General features: G+C 46.4%; 1 protein-coding gene across 29 annotated transcripts in view; it reads left to right on the top strand.

The window, feature by feature from the left end:
- CACNA1C (calcium voltage-gated channel subunit alpha1 C) overlaps nt 1-19727 on the top strand; it is a 734056-nt gene that overhangs the window by 558332 nt on the left and 155997 nt on the right. For 17 of the 29 annotated variants that reach the window (XM_087855496.1, XM_087855495.1, XM_087855502.1 and 14 more), the window contains one exon: nt 19064-19154. In XM_087855496.1, coding sequence (XP_087711622.1) covers nt 19064-19154 — 91 coding nt within the window. Of the gene's footprint in view, nt 1-16290; nt 16366-19063; nt 19155-19727 lie in introns of all 29 variants that reach the window. The other 12 variants (XR_015721584.1, XM_087855491.1, XM_087855492.1 and 9 more) reach the window with 2 other exon arrangements.

Below are 19727 nucleotides of genomic sequence, written 5' to 3'. Positions count from 1 at the left end.
TGTCTGTGCTTTGCTTGGGTGTGATATAATACATCTATTCTCAATGACTTCCTGACGAAGTGGAAAGCCTTAATTATATGCCTGACAGGCTGGCTTTAAGGGGAAAAGCCTTTGTTTACCTTACCACTTCCAAGCTTCAAATCAGCCTGTCCAACCATTAGACCTCATTTCAATGACTCATGAGATATGATAATGGTATCTAATATCAAGCCAGTTATTCTGTTAACAAAATTCTCTGAAAATAGCAACACATACATATAGATACACACACACATACACACACACACACACACACCCCATACACATGGGCAAGAAAATAATGAGGACCCCTTTCTTGTCAGAAATATTCAGAATTAGAGTCTCATTATATTTATTATTACTTGCTTCAGTAAGCTGAGTTCAGCTATAACTAGAAGCTTGGTGTAATGTCGCCTTGCCCAGAAGAGACAGAGAAAAAGATCCCCCCATCACCTGAGGGGAGAGCCTCTACTTGGCATGAAAAGTAAAGCCAGGGGTAGAGGGCCCTAGCCCCCTCGACCCACAGCCCGTTCAGCAGGGACTATGGTCGTTTGCCGACAACTAGGCAAAGTGCCCTAGGTTTTCACCGGGAAGATCACAAGCCTCAGTAGAAATCGTAAAGCTTCTTCTTGAGCCTCTCTGATGGTATACAATCATTTTCATTAATTTAAATTTCCATAATCGCTTAAATCCATGCGGTCATGCCCCTTGATTGGGTGAGTTGAGAGTACAGCAGTGTGAGATGAATGGCCCTCAACTTTCTCTCCTAACAGGATCAGAGCTTTGGGTGGGGATAGTGTGTGTGTTGTAGCAGCACTGAGGAGCCTGAGAAAAACAGGCCGCCCAAGCTTCCGGGCCCACTAAGTTACCAACTGGCAATTGTTCTCAGTTTCCTCTTTAGTAAAATGAGAGGTTGGGCCAGACAGCTGTGAAGATCTGTGTTTTGTTTCTATAGTTCTAAGCTGACATACATTAGCTTTAGTCCTAGGAGTCTGAACCAAACCTGGATATTTCCAGTCCATCATACCGTAGAGGAATTCAGTCAATTCTAGAAGCCTGAAGTTCCCAGACTCCCAGAACTGGTATGGGGTCTCCTGCAGGACTCCCCAACCCCTGGAAGCCAGCCTGTTCTTCCAAAGACCCTCCTGGCATCTGCACGCGTTCTGCCCTCCCTGCCTGGAAAGCCCTGCTCCACCGTCTGCCTTTGGAACTGCATTGTCTCCATTCCTACCTCCCCTAACTTCTCCTCCCTCTCCACCTCTCCTCACTCCCAGAACACCTACTCAAAGCCTGCACGGTATAGTGTGTCTATTTATTTATCCATCTTCTACCATCTGCTGGGTGGCATACCTTGTGAGGGTGGGACTTTGTATTCTCAGCACTGGCGCAGAGCCTGGCAGATAGGCAGTCAATGAAGCTCCGTTAGAAAGGGGGGTGAGAGATGGGGGGAGAAAAGTGGGGTTGGCCTGACGTCTGGAACTCTGCCATTCGGAGCAGATGACTGGGGTCTGCCTTGCCACTGTGTCAGAGCTAAAACCAGCAAGGGCCAGATCTGATCCAGCAGACGGTATATAATGAATCAGACATACAAATACATGCTTTGTCTTCCATTTCTCGTCTGCCAACATTTCTTTCTAACTTCTGCGAGAGGACCAGATCATTCCATGGTGTTTTTCTTCAGGTTCTCACCTCTTCTCCCATTTATTCTTCAAATGCATTCAGAGAAGTATCGGAAATATCCTTATTCTATTTCTCTCTCCATGAGGCCAGCTAGCCGGCAGTCAGGCAATGGTTAAGAGAATACCAAGAATAAAAGCTTAGCAGCTTCTTTAGGATGGGAAAGCTGAATACGTTTAAGGCTTGAAAAGGTCAATTTCTTCCAAGGGGGCAGAGGTTTGATTTCATCCATTATGTGGTCTTTGGCATAATGCTCGTTTCATTCACTGGATGCGATGGAGATTTATGGAGTAAATGTTATCACAAGCTGAGACTTAATGAGATCTCAACTGTATCTCCTGGATGTAGTGGAAAGCAACCATTTTGGTAATAAATAGAGAACAGCATCTAATTTGTAAATTCCCCTTTCCGTTTCTAAGTTTAATCAGATCAGTGAAACTGAAGGGAATTGTTGATGACCCAAAATTATTTTCCATGCCTCAGTCTGGCCAGGAAGCTTTGCTCCTAACGGAAATGGCTTGTTGCTCTGGCAATGGTAGGGGATGACATTTGTCATTAGACTAACCCAATTGTTGCATATTAAAAAATATGTTTAGACCAAAATCTATTTAAAACCAAACTGGAACTGAGGCTTCATAGCTCTGCTACTAGTGTCACTGGTTCATAGAAGCAAAAATTCTTTTCAAATAAGCTATGGAAATCTGTAGCAGGGGCCACTCTTAAGAGGCCCAGGACCCATGTGACTTCATCTTGACCCAACTGAGGCATCCAGAGTAAGGCTAGAAGGACCACCATGGTGCCCAAGTTGTGGTCGCAAATAACCTTTTATGGCATGGCAGACGGCATGTTAGGAGACCAGAACACAATCTCTGGCAGGTTCTTGGTTTCATTTAGGGTTTAAACACAAGAATTAAAGGAGCACAAAAGGGAGGTAAATGCAGCTATATCTTCTTTCCAGTCATGCTTCACTAGTTTTCCACGTCCAATGGTAGGTAAAGATTTTTACAGATTGTCTTCTCATGAGCTGTTAAGCATTTCCAGGTCAGGGACCACGGCATGGGGAAGTCACTGTTGGCACACATGAAAGGACTGACACAAATGATGAACATATGGAGGAGGTTGATGGCCCCAAAGGGAGCATGGTTAAGTGCAGCTGGCCTTGGGGATTGGCCCTGGGAGCACAGACATCATCACTAATAAATGTTCAGGCTCCAGATGACCTTTGAGATGCAAAGCAAGTGACCTTGAGATTCTTTTGTTTAGCCTGCATTTTGCTTTTCCGTTCCCCAATAAATATGTACAGTGTCCAGGCATTCTACCCACGGAGTCTTATTATTGACAATCATGAACCACAGCTACCACTTATCAAACACCCCTCTAACTCATAGTATCTTTAATCCTCACTTACGCCTCCAAGATCCGTAATATTGTCTATTTTTTTAGATGAGAAAGAAGACAAACAGATCATTTGCCCAAGGCCAGGCAGCCAGCAGGAGGGTTAGCCAGGGCTCATGCCCAGGGCTGTCTGACTCTAACGGCCAGCCTCCTTTGTCAGGCAGGAAAGAGACGAGCAAAAAGAACAAGACAGCCCCCAAAATACCTGGTGATAGGGAGGGGAAATTGAGCGGAAAGAAGACCCCAGAAAGCAGTCAGGAGACCTGGTTCCTAGTCTCAGCTCTAATACAAATAGCTCTGGGACCTCAAACAAATCCTTCCCCCTCTAGGCCTCAGTTTCCTAGGATGTAAAAGTAATAGTCAATCTCCAGTTTTCTATAAATCTTTGAGCATTCTGATCCCTTAGAGCCCCCTCTGGCACTGTCTTTTTCTTTGATTCCTATATTCCAGAAGTGATGGCTGGCTGGGCTGGGGAGAGAATGTCTTCATTTTGCAGACCCTGGTTCCCCTCCTCTTGGCTGGGCAGCAGGTAGCTACAAGATAGAAGCCTCTGTCCAGCATCCAGCAGCTACTTCATGGCCCACACTCCTCTGCTGTTCCCAGAAGCAATATCCTGATAACTTTGTCTTTGCCTTGAAAGCACCTAATGGTAGAATTTCAGCACCGGAAAGTGTTACAGAGGCTCATTCCTGCTCCCCTGGTGTCTCCGGCTCTTTCTCCGTGAGAAACTCCTCTATAGCATCTATGCAATACAGAGTCTTTCCCCCCTTTCTCGAACACTCTGTTGGGAGGATCTCACTAGGTCGCAAGAAACCCCCTCCATTTCTGTGCACCTCTGGTTTTTATAAGAAGTCTTTCTTCTCCTGAGCTGCCACCTGCTTCTGTTTCGCTTCCACACACTGGTCTAGATGTCAGGGGTGCAACAGTGCCCTGCCAGTGGCACTGGTAATTATCCTTGTGCAGCTAATTACACTAATTGTTTCTCTCTCTGCTCTCCCTCCTGCCTTACATTTCCATTAAGGGCGTGCTTCTGACATCCTTGCCCACCTCTTCTCATTGGTCCTCTCAGTAACCGATGAGGGAAGCACCGAGCTGTTTAGACTACGTGTCCTTCCCAGACACTGAGTCAGTGCTAAAGAGGACCCTGGAACACAGGGCTCCTGGCCGGGGCACAGACGGTTTCCACAACACCTCTCTGCCTGTGTCTCTCTTTCCCCCACCCCCATGCAGCCCCTCTTTCCTCATGAGTGCTGACCTCTGTGCTTGGTCCCTCCTATCTGCAAAGAAGCTCACTCTCCTACAGTTTTACTGGAATAAAAAATGGGCTACTGTCTCCTTTCTGCTTTCCCCAAATCAGGCACATACCCTATCTTCACTCCTTTGCAGCTAATCATCAGATAAGGATTACTCCCACAATGCAAGCAACAAAAGCAATAGAGTTCCGTGAATCTGCCTGAGGTCCCCGTCTCCCCACGCACAGACCCACCAACACCTGTTCATCATGCAATCCATACAACCAGCACTTCCCTTCCTTCCTTGAATAGCCTGTTCCTTATCCCACCTACCATGACAAAGACTCCATCCAAAAACCAGAACTTCTGTGTCCTTCCTTCTAGGTTTCCTGGGCTGCTGAGCCCACAGCATGAAGCCTCATAGAATGTAGGCTTCAGAAGGGGAGCCGTAACCAGGAGGTAGCAGGACACCCCAGGCAATGAGGCCCAGGTGAACCCAAGGTCGAGCCTCCCATCTAAAGTCGCTTGCGGGAGCATTAGCATTCCCACTTCCTGCCAGTGCCTCCAGGCCTTTTGCTTGTTGAAAACAGTGGTCCCTGTTCTCTGGGTTTCAAAAACCCTTTCTCTCTTCTAAAGGAAGAGTAATCAGCCTCTTCAGCAAACCCAAGTCTCCTGAGAAATTACGGAAGAGTTCTAAGATTAGGGAAGAGAGGGAGGAGGGATGAAGGGTGAATAATACCTTTGATTCAGATTAAATCTGGAGGGGAAGAATCTGGAGGGAGAGGCTATGGAGCAGAATAATAAAGTGACATTGTCCGGCATTAACACCCACCAGTTCTTGCACATCTGGCTTCAGTTGGTTTCTCTTCCTCTGCCTGATTCAGAGTCACCCCCACTGCTGTGGTCCTGAGCAAACCTACCCAGCAGTAGCTCGTCTTGGCCCTTCCCCAGTATAGCCCAAGAGGGAGGAAGGAGCCTTCAGTGGGTGGCTGACTGTGCGTGCTCCAATCCCCTCCCCAATGAAACAGAATAAATGAGGCAGTGGCCCTGGCCCATCCCAGAGACGCTCATGGGCACCCCTCACTAAGGATGAAGAAGAGCCACGGAGGAATGCTGAAGGCACGCTTGCAGATGGGCTTCTGGGCCTCCAGCAGAAGTCGAGCCCTGCGCCCGGCCCTGCCACACTTCCCTTCTGGTTTACCAGCAAGTCAGCATCGCGCCACGGAAGGTGCCTGCTTTCTGAGGGCTGTGGTGGAAGGGAAAGGACAGGAGAGGAAAGCAGAGAAAAGCTGGTGAGTCAGTGAGGTGCGGCTCTTCCTTCCGACCATGAACCAGAGAGTCAAAGGCGCTGTTGGCTGGGGGAGCAGCCGCGAGCCGAGGACGGGCCAGACCTGCACCCTCGCCCCAGCACTGCTCCTGCACAGCCTCGGTCTCCTCACGTGGAAATTGTGACTGAAGACACCTTCCTCCCTGGCTCTCTCCCCAGGTGGTTGTGAGAGTTAAAATGGCATCGTTTCCTGGGAGTAACACCGAACAGCGCTGTACTCTTTCTAGCGAGCAGCATATATACCAGAGCCCTTGAACTGCATGGTGCAAAGAGTGCGTGTTTCGGGAGGAAGAGCTGTGATTCTGTGGGATTCAGGAAGGCTTCAGGAAGGCAGTAGGACTTGGAGGGAAAGAAGGTCTTGTGCCTGTGGAGGAGCCCAGGGGTCAGTACTGCAGGGCAAAGACCAGATGTCGGTGGGTGTGTGGTGGCTGGCCAGCACCTTGCACGCAGTGGCATCAAACCAAGCCGGCCCGGGTGGCATGTACCAGAGGTGGAGAGGAGAGCTGAATGCCTGCCCCCGAGCATTCCCTGGGTAGAGATGGAATGGAGTTTGGGTGAGTGGAGTGAAACCAAATCACAGGAGCCTCGGGAGACAGGCTGAGGGTTCTGTGTGGTGCGGGACAGTGAGGTGACATGATGAGATGGTGCTGAGGGAAGGCTCCCCCAGCAGGTGAAAGAATCAGGTAAGGGCTCCAAGAACCCCTTCTGTCTGGGCCCTGCCCCACCCCCCCCACAAACAGTCCACAACGTGGTGATGGACCACTCCAGGCATCCTTGCTGTAAAGCTCGGGGCGGGGGGGGGTGGGGGGTTCTAAGCAAAAGAAACCTTAGGAAGCTCCTCTCAAACTCCCAGCAAAGGCTTGAAAACTGCCAGTAATGACTACTTCATAGTCTTTCAAGGCAGCCAGGCCACTTTGGACATGTTTCTTGCTTTAGGGCAAAATCTTCACCCCTCCAGTTATTATTTGATACCTTTTCCTTGTAGAACTACTTGAAGCAGGCAGTATCTTCCCCCCCAAGCGAAGACTCCAAATATTTGAAGGGGGTGATGAGGCCTCTTAACCTACCTTATCTAGACTAAACCTTTCCAGTTTCTTCCTAGAACATGACATACCACCCTTCACCATCCCACAAGTTCTCCATCCCAGAACTTCACCTCTGGCTGCTGCCCCTCCAAGAACTTGATCCTGAGCCCCGAACCCCAGCCTAACAGGATCTGATTGATGCAGAGGAAGGGAGCACCACTTTCCTGGGCCTTTGTCCAGGGTGGGGGGCCTAGGATCATGTGAAGTGACACTGCAGGAGGACCTCTCCATGACAGATGTGGGCCATTAAAGGAGCAAGACGGACCCAGGACTGCATCTTCACCCCAGCAAGAAGGAGGAGAGTAACCACTGAAAGCCTCCAGCAGGCAGAGCGGGGAGATTAATTAAAGTAAAGGACTTGCCACAGAACGGGGAGAGCTGATTGATATCTGACAGTTGCCCATAAACTCATTGATGAAATGACTGGGGGCTGAAGAGACACCATGGGGTTGGGAGCTAAAGTGACTCACTTCACATAAATGCCACTAATGGAGGCAGCCTCAAAATTTAAGGCAACAATTTACTTGCACGCTGGAAGTGAAGGCAAGGCTAAGTCCCTGACGTAGAGGTGGTGCTCCTCACTCAAGGTGGCTCCCACTCTCTGGGTACCTGCATCTTTTGAGATTCTGCTGGGTCCCTGGAGGACTCCTTGCAGGAAATCTGACCTGGGTCAAAGTTATCTTGAGCAGCAGAAAGTAGCGAAGGGGAAGACAGAGCCCAAGAGAAAAGAGAAAATGAGAGTGAATCGTGAGCTCTCTATAGCCTTTGTAAACAGCAGAGAACAGGGTGCAAAGTGTAAAACTCATCCACAGTGGAATTTTGGAATTCCAGCCAAAGGGAGAGCTTAGCTGTGGTGTTCCAGGGTGGACTTTGATCCTCTCCATGACGTAAGTGAATGCAAGTGAGAAAGGTGGCAGCACTGGATGGTGGAAAGAGGACTGTCCCTCTACCACCAACGAGCCTTGTGACCCTGGGCACATCACTGACCTTCTCTGGACCTTAATATTATCACCTATGAAATGAAGGCTACACCTTCTAGCCCTGCAATTGCAGGTATGATTCAGGTCTCCCTTTGCAGTGCAGAAACTGAGCCAGAAAACAGTGAAGAACCACATTCAAGGTCACAGAGTTCCAAAGTGTCAGAGACAGGACGCAGACTCAGGCCACCAGGCTCCAGAGCCCATGCTCCTAGCCATGCTGCTCTGCATACTGCCTCCCCCTCTTTGCCCAGAAGAGCTGACAGGGAGGCCCTGGGCAAGGCTGTGAAATAAGTGGCTTCTCCCCCAGAACCTCCACCTGTATTTTCTGCTCCTCTTCTCCCCTCAGTGATCCAGGCACATCTTCAGGGTCCTCTAGTCTTCTCTTATGATTAGGAAAGGACTTTACAAATTCATGCAATATATATAATGACTAAAAAGGGAGACTTAGCATAGCATCTACCACATTTCAAATGCTGGTTCTTACTAGCTGCTTACTTTGAATAAGTGAGTTAATTCTCTAAGCCTCAATTTCCTGATCTATAATATCGAAACATACAATGGGGACATATAATCCCCGGTAGGGTTGTTTGAGGCTTGAATCAGTCAGCATATGTAAAATGCTTGGAGGAGTAGCAGTTATGTAGTGAGTGATCAAAAAACTATTGCTCAATACTGTTAGTATTAAGATAGAAATGACTGATGCTACTATTACACATCCAAGAATATTTGCACTCTGAGGGGACAAACCCTAAAATGAAGGAATGACCAGTAGACATCCCTGGACTGGGTTGAAGAGGGATAGAGGGCACAAGTCATTCTCTGTCCCTTTCATATCATTCCACATGAGCAACCAGCTACTGCTAAACCAGGCTTTGGGAATTAGAATAATGTCCTCCCTCCAGCCTAAAATTAGTTTGTGCCCTCAAAGAATTGAGTTTCCAAAGGGATCCTACACAGAAAGGCCACCATCATCATGTCCAGAAGATCCTGTCTCAACCCCAATGGCTGTGGTGAGCTCTATTTTCCCTGGGGATGTCCATGCTCTCCTGCGCGATCGGATGTCCTGTTTCCCCTATCGTCCCAAGGGCCTGAGAATGTTCCACGCTGCCCTGCCATCCCTGATGAAGGTGGGGCAGGGTGGAGGAGGAAGGAGGGCCATGGGCCAAAGTTCAGACATTTGTTTGACGCAGCTGAACTTCCTTCCCCTGCCTCCTCCTGCCACTGCCCACCTCCCCTTACCCGCGCCAAAGGCCCGACTCAGTGGCGCCACAATTGTGGGGAGAAATTTTCTGCTTGGGAACACTGGGTGTTTATGGCCTGCTGAGAGTACAACGACCCTGGTTTTCTTCTTTGGATTATGACTGCAGATCAAGGACAGGCATTTATGCCTCCTCCCAGTTTACAGCAGTAATAATAATTATTATGATGGCACATCATGCTTATATTGTGCCTTTTTAATAAGGCCACTTTGTTTGGCTTCTTAATGTTTAATCCTGTTTTATATTTATTTTCTGATGGCTTAACATCAACCCCGTTTTAATTGCTTATGTGGAGGAAGCCTTGCTGGGCCTGGGCTAGCAGGAAGCTTCTGAGACGGCTCTGAAGGCTGTGGCACATTTCTCTGTGACCTTTCAACCCAGACAGACCACCACGGCTGGGCTCCATTTTGCTTTCTCTCTCACCATCTCTTGCCTCTTCTTTTCTACAATTTACTTTTCTCCTCTCCTTCTCCTTCTCTTTCTTTCCCTTAGAAGAAACCTGCAACCCATCATCTAATTTAATTTATTAATATAAGAGATGAGGAAAATGAGACCCCCCCCCCAATCATCACGTGATTTGTACAGGGTCTGGAGCTATTTCGTGGCAAGGCCAAGGCGAGGATCATCTTTAGCATTTCCTAGACTCACGGTACTAGGGGGGTTCCTAAGACTCTGGATAAAGACATATAAAGAGCTCCTTCCTTCACCTGTCAGCCTGAGACTGTATTTGGCCATGTGTTTGACCTATCAAACTGTAGAAGAGTACTAAGGAATAATTTCCCTAATTGTTTTTTTTTGTTTTGGGGGCGGTTTGCAAGAGAAAATGAAATGAAATGTAATATAGTTTCTTCCAAGAGACTCTTTTGGGGCAGTAACCACAACTGGAATGTCCAGTTCTATTCTGCCATGGAGCAAAAGCAATGCCCACTGTAATACCCTACACCACTAGTTCTTATCAATTAATTCTTCTGTATTTGAGCAAAGTTACTCTGGAGGTTGCCTGATGTACCCAGGGAAGTCCTGGGTGCAAGGCCAGCCATTCTGTGCCATTCGCTAGCTTTCACTCTGGGGACAACTAAGTTTAACTCGTGGAAATTACCCTTTCACTTGACAGGGGGATACTACTATCTACCTTTCCTGGACCAGAGGGCTCCATTAGTCAAGCTCGTGACAGAAAACAGATAGACTCATAAAGTGGGTGATTTAAGGAGAGTTTAATAAAAAAGATGCAGGAAAGTTTAGTGAAGTCAACAAGGGATAATGCGGGACCCTAGGGATAGCACCGTGGGCCTGCTGGAAGGACCTGAATGGACAAAGTGAAGGAGCAGTTTCCAGAAATCAGAAAGGGTGACCGTGAGGAGAGGCTCATGTGATCAGACTTGCGGTCTTCAGCAACAAGAGGCAGCCAATCTGTACCAGCCCTGCACGCGGTACCAGGGAAAGAAATACCCCTGCTTCACTTTCCTCAGGCCTCACAGACGTCCTGCTGGCACTTCCCATTGGTCGACACAGCACAAAGCCCTAGCATAGGAGAAGTTGTTGATGCAGTTTACAGAGGTCAACCTCCTGGAGTACAGGGCGTAGCAGAGAGGGATGAAGGATGCATCTGAAGGACGAACCCTCAAGATGTCCAGCATGTAGGAGTGCCTTTAAAACTCCATAAAGATAGAAAGTGTTGTTATTATAGTTCCAAATCTAATACCATTAGGATCTGAAAAGGAGTCCAGAGAATTCTAATATAAAGACTCTGGCCTTGAGAAAATTATAACTTAGTTAGGGAGATAATCTAATATTCATACAGTAAACTATAAGAAACACAGATTAAAATTAGTTGGTAATATTAGCAAATACAGCATTTACCATTTTACAAAGTTTTTATAAGTATTATTTCACTTAATCCTTACTAGAACCTCATGAACTAAATGGTATCATTAATCTCTTTTTACATATAAGGAAACCTCAGAAAGATTAAATAACTTACCTGTTTCATGGCTGGGAGAGGGTCGAACTATAACTTGAATTCACATTCTAATTTTAAATCCTCATGGATCCCAATGTTCCAGGAGCTCAGAAGTGGGGACTCTGTGGCAGTGGGTGGTCCAGAAAGGCTCCACAAATGAGAACTGGGCCTCCAGGAATGGATGAAATTTGACGAGTTCAGGAGTCAGCACGCTTTTTCTCTGAAGAGCCAGTTGGTAATTATTTTAGTCTTTGCAGGTTACGTGGAGCCTCTACTGCAACCATTCAGCTCTGCTGCTGTAGCGTGAACAGCAGTGGACAACACAGAAGTAAGAGGGCATGGCTGTGTTCCAGCAAAACTTTATTTACAAAACAAGGTGTAAATCCAGCAGTCTGGCTTTGGCCCAAGGGCTATTGTTCCTTGAGCCCTGGAATACGTGAAGGAGAGGTGCACAGGCTATGTGACATCATAGCTACGAAAGCCCAGAGGTTCGAATACAGATGGCACATTCGAGGGACAATGAGGAGGGGATCCCAGCTTGGGCGGAGAATTTCTGCAGGAAGTACTGGGACATGAGGATGAATCGATAGTGTCTTAGTCAGCTAGAGCTGCTGTAACAAAGCACCACACATAGACAAGGTGACTTAAACAACAGAAAGTTATTGTCCCGTAGTTCTGGAAGCTAGAAATCCAAGATCAAGCTGTCACCAGGGCTGGTTCCTTCTGAGAGCCATGACGGAAGGACCTGCTCCAGGTGTCTCTCTGTGGCTTGTCCCTATGTCTTCACATTGTCTTCTCTGTGTGTGTGTCTGTGTCCAGATTGCTTCTTCTGATCAGCATACCAGTCAAATTGCTTTAGAACCTGCCCTCATTATCTCATTTTAATTTAATTACTTCTTTAAGACCCTTTCTCCAGACACAGTTACACTCTGAGGTACAGGAGCTAGGACTTCATATGAAATTCTGAGGGGCACTCTCAGCTATCACACATAGCATGGAGCCAGATTACAGAGAGTTTTAGATTCCAAATTAGAGTCGGTGGAGTAGGACATTAGAAATCCTTTTGCATGTTAGTCATAACTCAGATTAGTACTTTGAGAAAATGAATACTAATTATATCACTCATATACAAAAAAGATAATAAAGTGGGCATCTGCCAATTAAATGGCAAAGTAAATTGTTCAGTTCATCCAAGAGAGCATAGAAGCCTGAGTAAATGGATCCTGGCAGTCTGGCAGAGCCAGGATTCAGCGCATTGGCTCCATACGGCATTCCACAGCACTGGAGAAGTTCACGTTGGGTGAGAAATGCCCTCAGTTCCTTGGGCTTCCAACACCCCAACCACTGCCTGGGATGTCTGGCCCTGATGTACCAACCCTCTCCCAACAAAAGAAGATAAAAGATTGACAGCAGTTGATGAGTTCTCTGACCTTGGGTAATGAGGCTGCAGCTAAATTCCAGAATGATGACCAGGCGTTTCTCTTAGCAGATCTCAAGAAAGGCCCCCCATTCCTGCTGAAAGTCACCACAGCAAATTGCAAAGCCCCATCCCTGGGACAGTATCAAAGCCATTTGGGTGACCAAAGATTTCAGAACTAGGCAGATTTCTCCATCTCTCCCAGGTCCATTCTTCATTCCCTCACATGGAGCTTTGCTCTGTCACTCGGTCAATTGTAATGAATAAAAATATCTGAGACAGATAGCCTCGAGAAGCAAGGCCAGATGTTTTATGTGTGGATGGTTCTCCATGCATCTCCCCCCAGCCTAGAGAGAGGAAGGAAGGAGGGGAAGGAGGGGAAGGAGGGAGAAGGAAAAAGAGAGTAAAGGAAGGGATACTTGAGAAGATTTTGCTTACTGTTTCCTTTGTGGATTGATCCCTAAGTAACCTTAGTGACTTTCTTAGTCTTTATCAAAACTAACGCTGCTCTCAAACCTTGGTCAGAGCCCCTTCTGAAGTCATTTTTTATGCATGTGGATGAGTATGGCCATCTTTGGGGATACGTATTACATCATGGTAGCTAAATGAATTGAGATCTAATTTCTTTTTATGGCAATCATGAGTGCTCACACACTGGGACAACCTGGAGCAGATTCACCACTTGGAGGTTTGTTTTAAGCAGTATAAGGAACTGGAGACATTAGTTTTACAGAGAACTTCTCTGTTGACCACAGCTTTGGAAACACTGGTCAGCTGATCTGTGCAGCACTATCTGGTGTTTAATGGAGGATTACTAAATTTTAGTAAATAAGCCTTCAGAGAGTTTGCAAACCCATATGTACCAGGAACTGCCAATCTTCACCATGGCTTAGATCTAGCGCTCCTCTCCCAGCATGATTCATATGATTTCCAGGCAGGTAGGAAATGGCTTATTATAATCCCCCCAGTATCCACACAACTGTTCTCCAAGCAGCTCAGGGGAGACATTGGTTATTCTGAAACAAGATCTGTGCACCTCCCTTGAGACACAGAAATCATCTACCAGGCACCATTCAAGCAAGAGTTGTCACCAAAAGAAAATATCTTGGGGAGAGAAGACATTAATTCAAGATATAATTAGTTGTTGGGGAGATGGAGTCAACACAACTCATTGTAGCGGTTGTGATATGACTAAAAAATGTAATTATGTTATCCACCACCTGCAACAGCAGCTGTTAATTACTCTTTCAGGAAAATCTCATTTTCTTTGGGAATCTTCTCACCAGAAGTCAAGGAACAGGACAGCCCAGAAAACCAGACCTGATGCATAGTACCTGCTAACAATGAAGTTAGAAAGTCAGAAAACTAGCTTTCTCCCTAACATTCTTTCTCAGTAACATCCTTCCTAAATCATTCAAGAGGCACATTTCATTCCGCAGAGGGCATATTGTTATGACACAGTCTGCAGATGAGCACACATCAAGCTTCACTTTACAAGCTTCCAGAGGGTTGCCTTTAGAGGAGAGGTGCTCTCGGGCGCCTGGGTTCTTTGTTGTATTTCTGCCTTAATTTCCAGCCAGTTCATCATTTGAGTGGCCACGGGAAGAGGCAGAGTCTCCAGCTCATCCACCAAATAGTATCCAGCATTTATTAATTCTTATCTTTCAACAGTTTGGGCATTCAGACTCCAAGAAGGACAGCAAGTCCATCTCTCTGGGGCAACAAATCCCTTAAAGAATCAACTATGATCCTGCTGTCTAATCCCTTAGTAATAGGAACACAAACTGCATTTTCACCCATCTTATTCCCTTAGGTACTTTCGGCATAAACTATCACAAATAGGCACTAATATGTTAATGTACTGCTCCTTCCAGGTGAGAGATTTTCATTTCAACAAGGAACCTTCAGATATATGACTTGACCCAAAAGAGCAGATCTAGCAGACACTACTGCACATTCTTAAGGGAAATGATTTACATGCTCTTCAAATCCCTTTCCACATCAGTGGCTTCCAACTTTGCCCACGTGAAAGACCAGCCCTGGTCAAATTCAGTCATACATTGAATGGCCATGTTTTTATCAAGCTCTTTCTGTTGTTTTTAAAGTTATCATGCAGTTATTTCTGAAAGCAAACAATATGGGGCAATATTGATGCCAAGGCCAGAAGCTGACTAATGCTTCTGTATAACAGGTCACAGTGTTCTGGGCTTTCCATTACTGACCAGGACTCTTGTTCCCCCAGACAATCATGTGAACAGACAGGAACTTGGTGACTGGCAGCCTCATGTTGACCCTTTTACACCTCCAAAAAAAGACCACTATGAGATGCTTACTTCAGTAATTGTTATCATTCTAAGCTGAGACATATCTTTTACTATAAGGCAAATTGGAACCAGGCCATTGATTTCAGCTCCTAACCCTCAGTGCTTTTTTCATACGGGATTTTTGAGAAGTGTTTGCTTATTCCAAGCTTTGTATTTTTTTTTTAAGATTTTTTATTTATTTATTCGACCGAGACAGAGGCAGCGGGAGTGGGAAAGGAAGAAGCAGGCTCATAGTGGAGGAGCCTGATGTGGGGCTCGATCCCATAACGCCGGGATCACGCCCTGAGCCGAAGGCAGACGCTTAACTGCTGTGCCACCCAGGCGCCCCCCAAGCTTTGTATTTTAAAGATGTGTGGTTGGGGTATGGCCCTTTACCTAGGTTAAAAATAAGACTGATCCTTTTTTTCATGAACCAGTCTTCAGAATTCTCACTAACAAGCAGAGTTCAAGGATGCTCACTGAGGGTGATCCAAGTTCCAGGGGAAGTGGATAAAATAAAGAAGCACCTAAAAACCTGGATTGACCTTCCCTTCATGCCCTTTCCTGGAACCGATGGGGCCACCTACCCATTCCCCATCAAGACACATGCTTCCTTTCCCAAGTGGTAGCAGATTTCCCACCTCATTAATAAGTTGTGACTAAGCCTCATTCACCACTCATCCCCAGCACCCTCCAGAGGGGCCTGGCAGAAGTGCAGTTCATACTAGTTTTGTCAGAGTGGGAAAATTCTCTCTCTGGGATTAGGTAAAGGATTTGACAACCAGAACTCAAAGTCTTTTGCAGAAGACAGAGTTCCCCCTCCTCCATTTGTGGTAATTATTGTCTTTACAATCTCCCTAGCACGCTCTTCTTCAACTATAGCCCAGTGCCAAAAGAAGCTTATAGAAGTCTTCCCTCTTATACACCAAACTCCTCAAAAGACTACCCATAAACAAGCAATCGAGCAACTACTTCACCTGTTAAACTAATTAAGAGCAGATACATACACATTTTGGATATGATCAGGCCTGAAACACTTGATGGGTCTTTATTGAATGGGACTGAATAGTTGGACAAAAGGGCAAGTAGATCCATGGGCTGTTTTCCATCTGCAAATGGCATGATCTGAGTGTAAGTGGTGAGGGAGGGGTGGATCCACTACAGGTGGGGAAGAGGTCAAGTCACCTGGCCATCAGGTAGGAGTGAAGGGGTAGCACCAATGCTAGTTTGATTTTAGCAGTTACCCTACTGGAGCCTGTAAAAGGGGCACCTCCCCAGGGAGTCAGCAGGGATGAGTGGTGGCCTCTCCCAGGAAGCTCTTCCCTCAAAGCCACTAACTAGATAGACCAGTGTAGACTAAAGCTTCTGCTGGAGTAACTCCTTCTCCTCAGGGTCCATCATTTGTTTTGTGTCATTAATTCATGTGATTTGGGATTTTGGTTCTACTTTGTTATGTTTTCTTACGTGTTTTGGTTTATCGCTTTTTACAATTTTCTTAGTTTATGTTCAAAGATGAAAATGAATGTTCTATGTGAAAGCTGAGTTCCTTGTTTCTTTCTTTTGCCCGTGGCTGACTGCATGCTCTCTATTGATGTCTTGTTCCTGGTTCTTGACACTGACCATCTTGTCTGTGAAAGGAGGCACTCCAGCGGGCTTGCTTGATCAGAAGAAAGGGAAGTTTGCTTGGTTTAGTCACTCCACAGAAACCCATGGTAATGTTGCCCTGTGCTCTATGTGTGTAAATGTGCATTAGTACATACCAGACTCTATGGGAGGGCATTTTTCTCAATGGCTTGTGATCCAGTGGTCATGAATGTGTATTTGTGTGCGTGTGCGTGTGTGTGTGTCTGTGTCTGTGTCTGTAGGGGGATGGTTATCTGTCCCACTCAAAGTCACTGCCCTGTCATCTCTTCGTATGTATAAAGTCAGCAGACATGACAATCAGCAGCAGCTATTCCTTGGTGGAACCCTTCCTTTGGATAGTGCCCGCCAAGATTAAGGACACTGTAAATGCCAACTTGGTACTGCTACAGGCGGTTCCTTGATTTAGGAGGTGATATGGTTCCTCCTAAAGCCCAAGCCCATCCACTCCTAATTTGGTTGTATTTCCAAGCCTAGCACAACCACCATCATACCATTCCATTAACACATAAGGGGCTCTCTGGAAGCAAAGTTTCACAAAGTCAGAGCTCTTTAACTTTATTTTTTAAAAGATTTTATTTATTTATTTATTTGAGAGAGAGAGAGAGAGTGGAGGGGAAGCAGAGGGAGAGAGAGAATTCCAAGCAGACTTTGCACTGAGCACAGAGCCCAATGCGGGGCTTGATCTCACAACCCTGAGATCATTATCTGAGCCAAAACCAAGAGTCCAATGCTTACCTGACTGAGCCACCCAGGCATCCCCAGAGCTCTTTAACTTTAAACAATGATGCTTGAAGAGTTAAAGGAAACTTGGGTCAGAGATGACCAGAGATAGATGGATTGAAAGGACTGAAGGCTCTTCAGTTGTATGACTTCTTCCATAGTGTGGATGGAGGAAGGAACCTGGCAAGCTCTGAAGATGCTCTCTTCCCAGTTCCCAGTGTTAAAAACATCCCTAAGGTCTGGCCTCACACACCAGCTCCCTCAGACCTCTGCCTACAAAGGGTGTGTAAATGCTGTAAAATTCAGCACCACCATTTGGCTATTCATCATGCTCCTATGATGCTTCCAGTGCCTGATTTGGCTATAAGAACCTCATCCTGTTTTAAAGTATAGAGTAGGGAGCTAGTCGACAGAGGGGCAGTCAAGATGAGCATGGTGCAGGGGGTCATGACACTTGTACTCAAGACCAAGTCCTACCGCTGCGTGAACTTGGGCATCTTCTCTTCCCTAAACATCACTTTCCTGTCCTATAAAGTGAAGGGAATAAGTTAGATCTAGGTAATATCCAAAGTCTCATCCAGTACCAACCTTCTTTGAAATGGCATCTAGATTTCTTTTTACCCAACTGTATTAAAAATGAGTCCTAGGGTAGAAAGGTCTCTCATACATGACATATTTGACTGGCTTTCTATTTGTATCTTACATGTTCCTGAAATGAGTCTCTTCTCACCCACCCAGCTTGTCTTCATCCAAAAGAAATGAACCTTGGAAAATCACCATCCAAAAATATTATCCATATAACCAGTAAAAGCTTTTCCTGGGCTGTGGTGGCCCTATGGGGACTTATACAAGGTGCCATATCACTCAATGCCACACCCTCACTAATTGCAGATTCTGTGGCTGCTGAAAGTTAGTGATTTTCTCACCACCTAAGGAGTTCTGTTCTGCAAGGAGAACGGAACCAGGACCAATGCTGTAATGGCCACTCTTAAGAACAAGGGTTGCCAAAAATAAAACTCATTGTTGCATCATATTAAAAGGGTAAGAGAAGGTGAAGAGGAAGAACTCTCTTGAGTGAAACTTCTATTTGAAATTAAAAAAAATAATGATAAAATAATGGCTTCTCTAAGCCACTACATTGGGTTCCAAGCTAGAAAATTGCTGCCACTCTGGAAATGCAACCCACTGCTGCCTTGGGGAGGGAGTGGAGATTGATCAGATTGTCACCAGTGGAATTAGATGGTTTATATCCCAAGTCAGCCTGCTGGGGTCAGAATGTCAGAATTGCTGGAAGGGGAAATGACATCCCAGTCTACCTGCAGTCTATCTTCAAGATACATTTAAACTTAATTGGTGGATTCCACAGTTATGCTCCCCACTCCTGGTGTCTGTAATGCTAGTTTGAATCTTAGTACACAATTCTGGTAAAAGGCATTTATTTCAAGCTCCCTATTTCAGGTATGGTCCTATATGGAACTGACTCAAGACCCAGTGTGCACTACAAGTAAGGGGGCAGTCTTCCACATCCATCTAGTACTTCATGAGGCAGCAAAAACATCTTTCTTACAAACAAGCTGGACCCTAAGTTTGGGGATGAAACCCCTTAGAATTGGTGGGTGGGGAAAAAAGCAAAATAAAATGTTTTGATGAAAGCTCCTCTTTTTATGGCTAGTAGTGGATACAAATGGAAAAGCTTGCACAGATTTTCTGAGGGCACAGAGTTGCAGGGAGGAAAGGATTCAACATTTTCAGGAAGTGTTTCAAAGTGTTTTCAGGAAGTAAGTCCCACTAGTTAAACTCACTGTAGACAAGCAGCAGGCATGATGGTCAAGGAAACCCCCAAACTTGGCCATGGCAGTGTCAGTGCCCCAACCTGCTCATAGCAGCACCGCTGCCCCCCCACACACACTACAGATGCTGCTCAGGCTCTCCTCCTCCCAAGTAGCCCACAGTCTTGGGACCAGGTGTTTTGCAAACTAATGCTCTTCTCTCCCCTTTCCCTCCCCACTCTCAATGCCTTGTTCTGCATCCCTTTGACTCTTGTAGTGAGTATGCCCACAAGCGAGACCGAGTCTGTCAACACCGAAAACGTGGCTGGAGGTGACATCGAGGGAGAGAACTGCGGGGCCAGGCTGGCGTGAGTAGGCACCGTGAGCCCAGGGACTCGGGCTTTTCCAGGGATGCGGGCAGGGATGCTGTGTCCTGAAGTCACCATGCCCATCATGGGTGAGGCAGAAGCCGGAGAAACAGAAAGCTCAGGCAGTGACTTGTGTGGGGAAAAGAGGTCCCTGGCTTGAGCAGGGGGAGGAGTCTTAACATTAAGGCCAGTCTCCAGTTCTGTGAGAGGGTCTGACTCAGGATTTGGAGCCCCTGTCCATTACATCAGAGAAATATAGGACAGGGGTAGGGGGACGGTGAGGGGAGGTTGTAGGTGGCTCTGAAGTCTGTTTCTTCCCAGCCCCTCTCACCACCTGTCACATGAGGCACCTATGTGAGGGTCCCTGGGTCCTGCTAACCACCCTTTCCATTTTGGTAAAATTGACCTGGAAGAAGAGAAACAGGTAAGAAAATACCCTGGGAGATAATCAACATGTTGGTCCTTCTCTGCAACTCTAGTTACCCCCTAGTGAAGGGAAACAGAGAAGCCTGAAGTACAAACTGGAGTTAATACGAAATTCACCTGTGCTTAGCCTGGAACATGGCCAGGCAC

This window comes from Ursus americanus, chromosome 25 (genome assembly GCF_024610735.1).
Source record: "Ursus americanus isolate L20-20 chromosome 25, mUrsAme1.1.p, whole genome shotgun sequence".
NCBI lineage: Eukaryota > Metazoa > Chordata > Mammalia > Carnivora > Ursidae > Ursus > Ursus americanus.
This window is presented reverse-complemented; position numbering and strand designations above follow the sequence as displayed.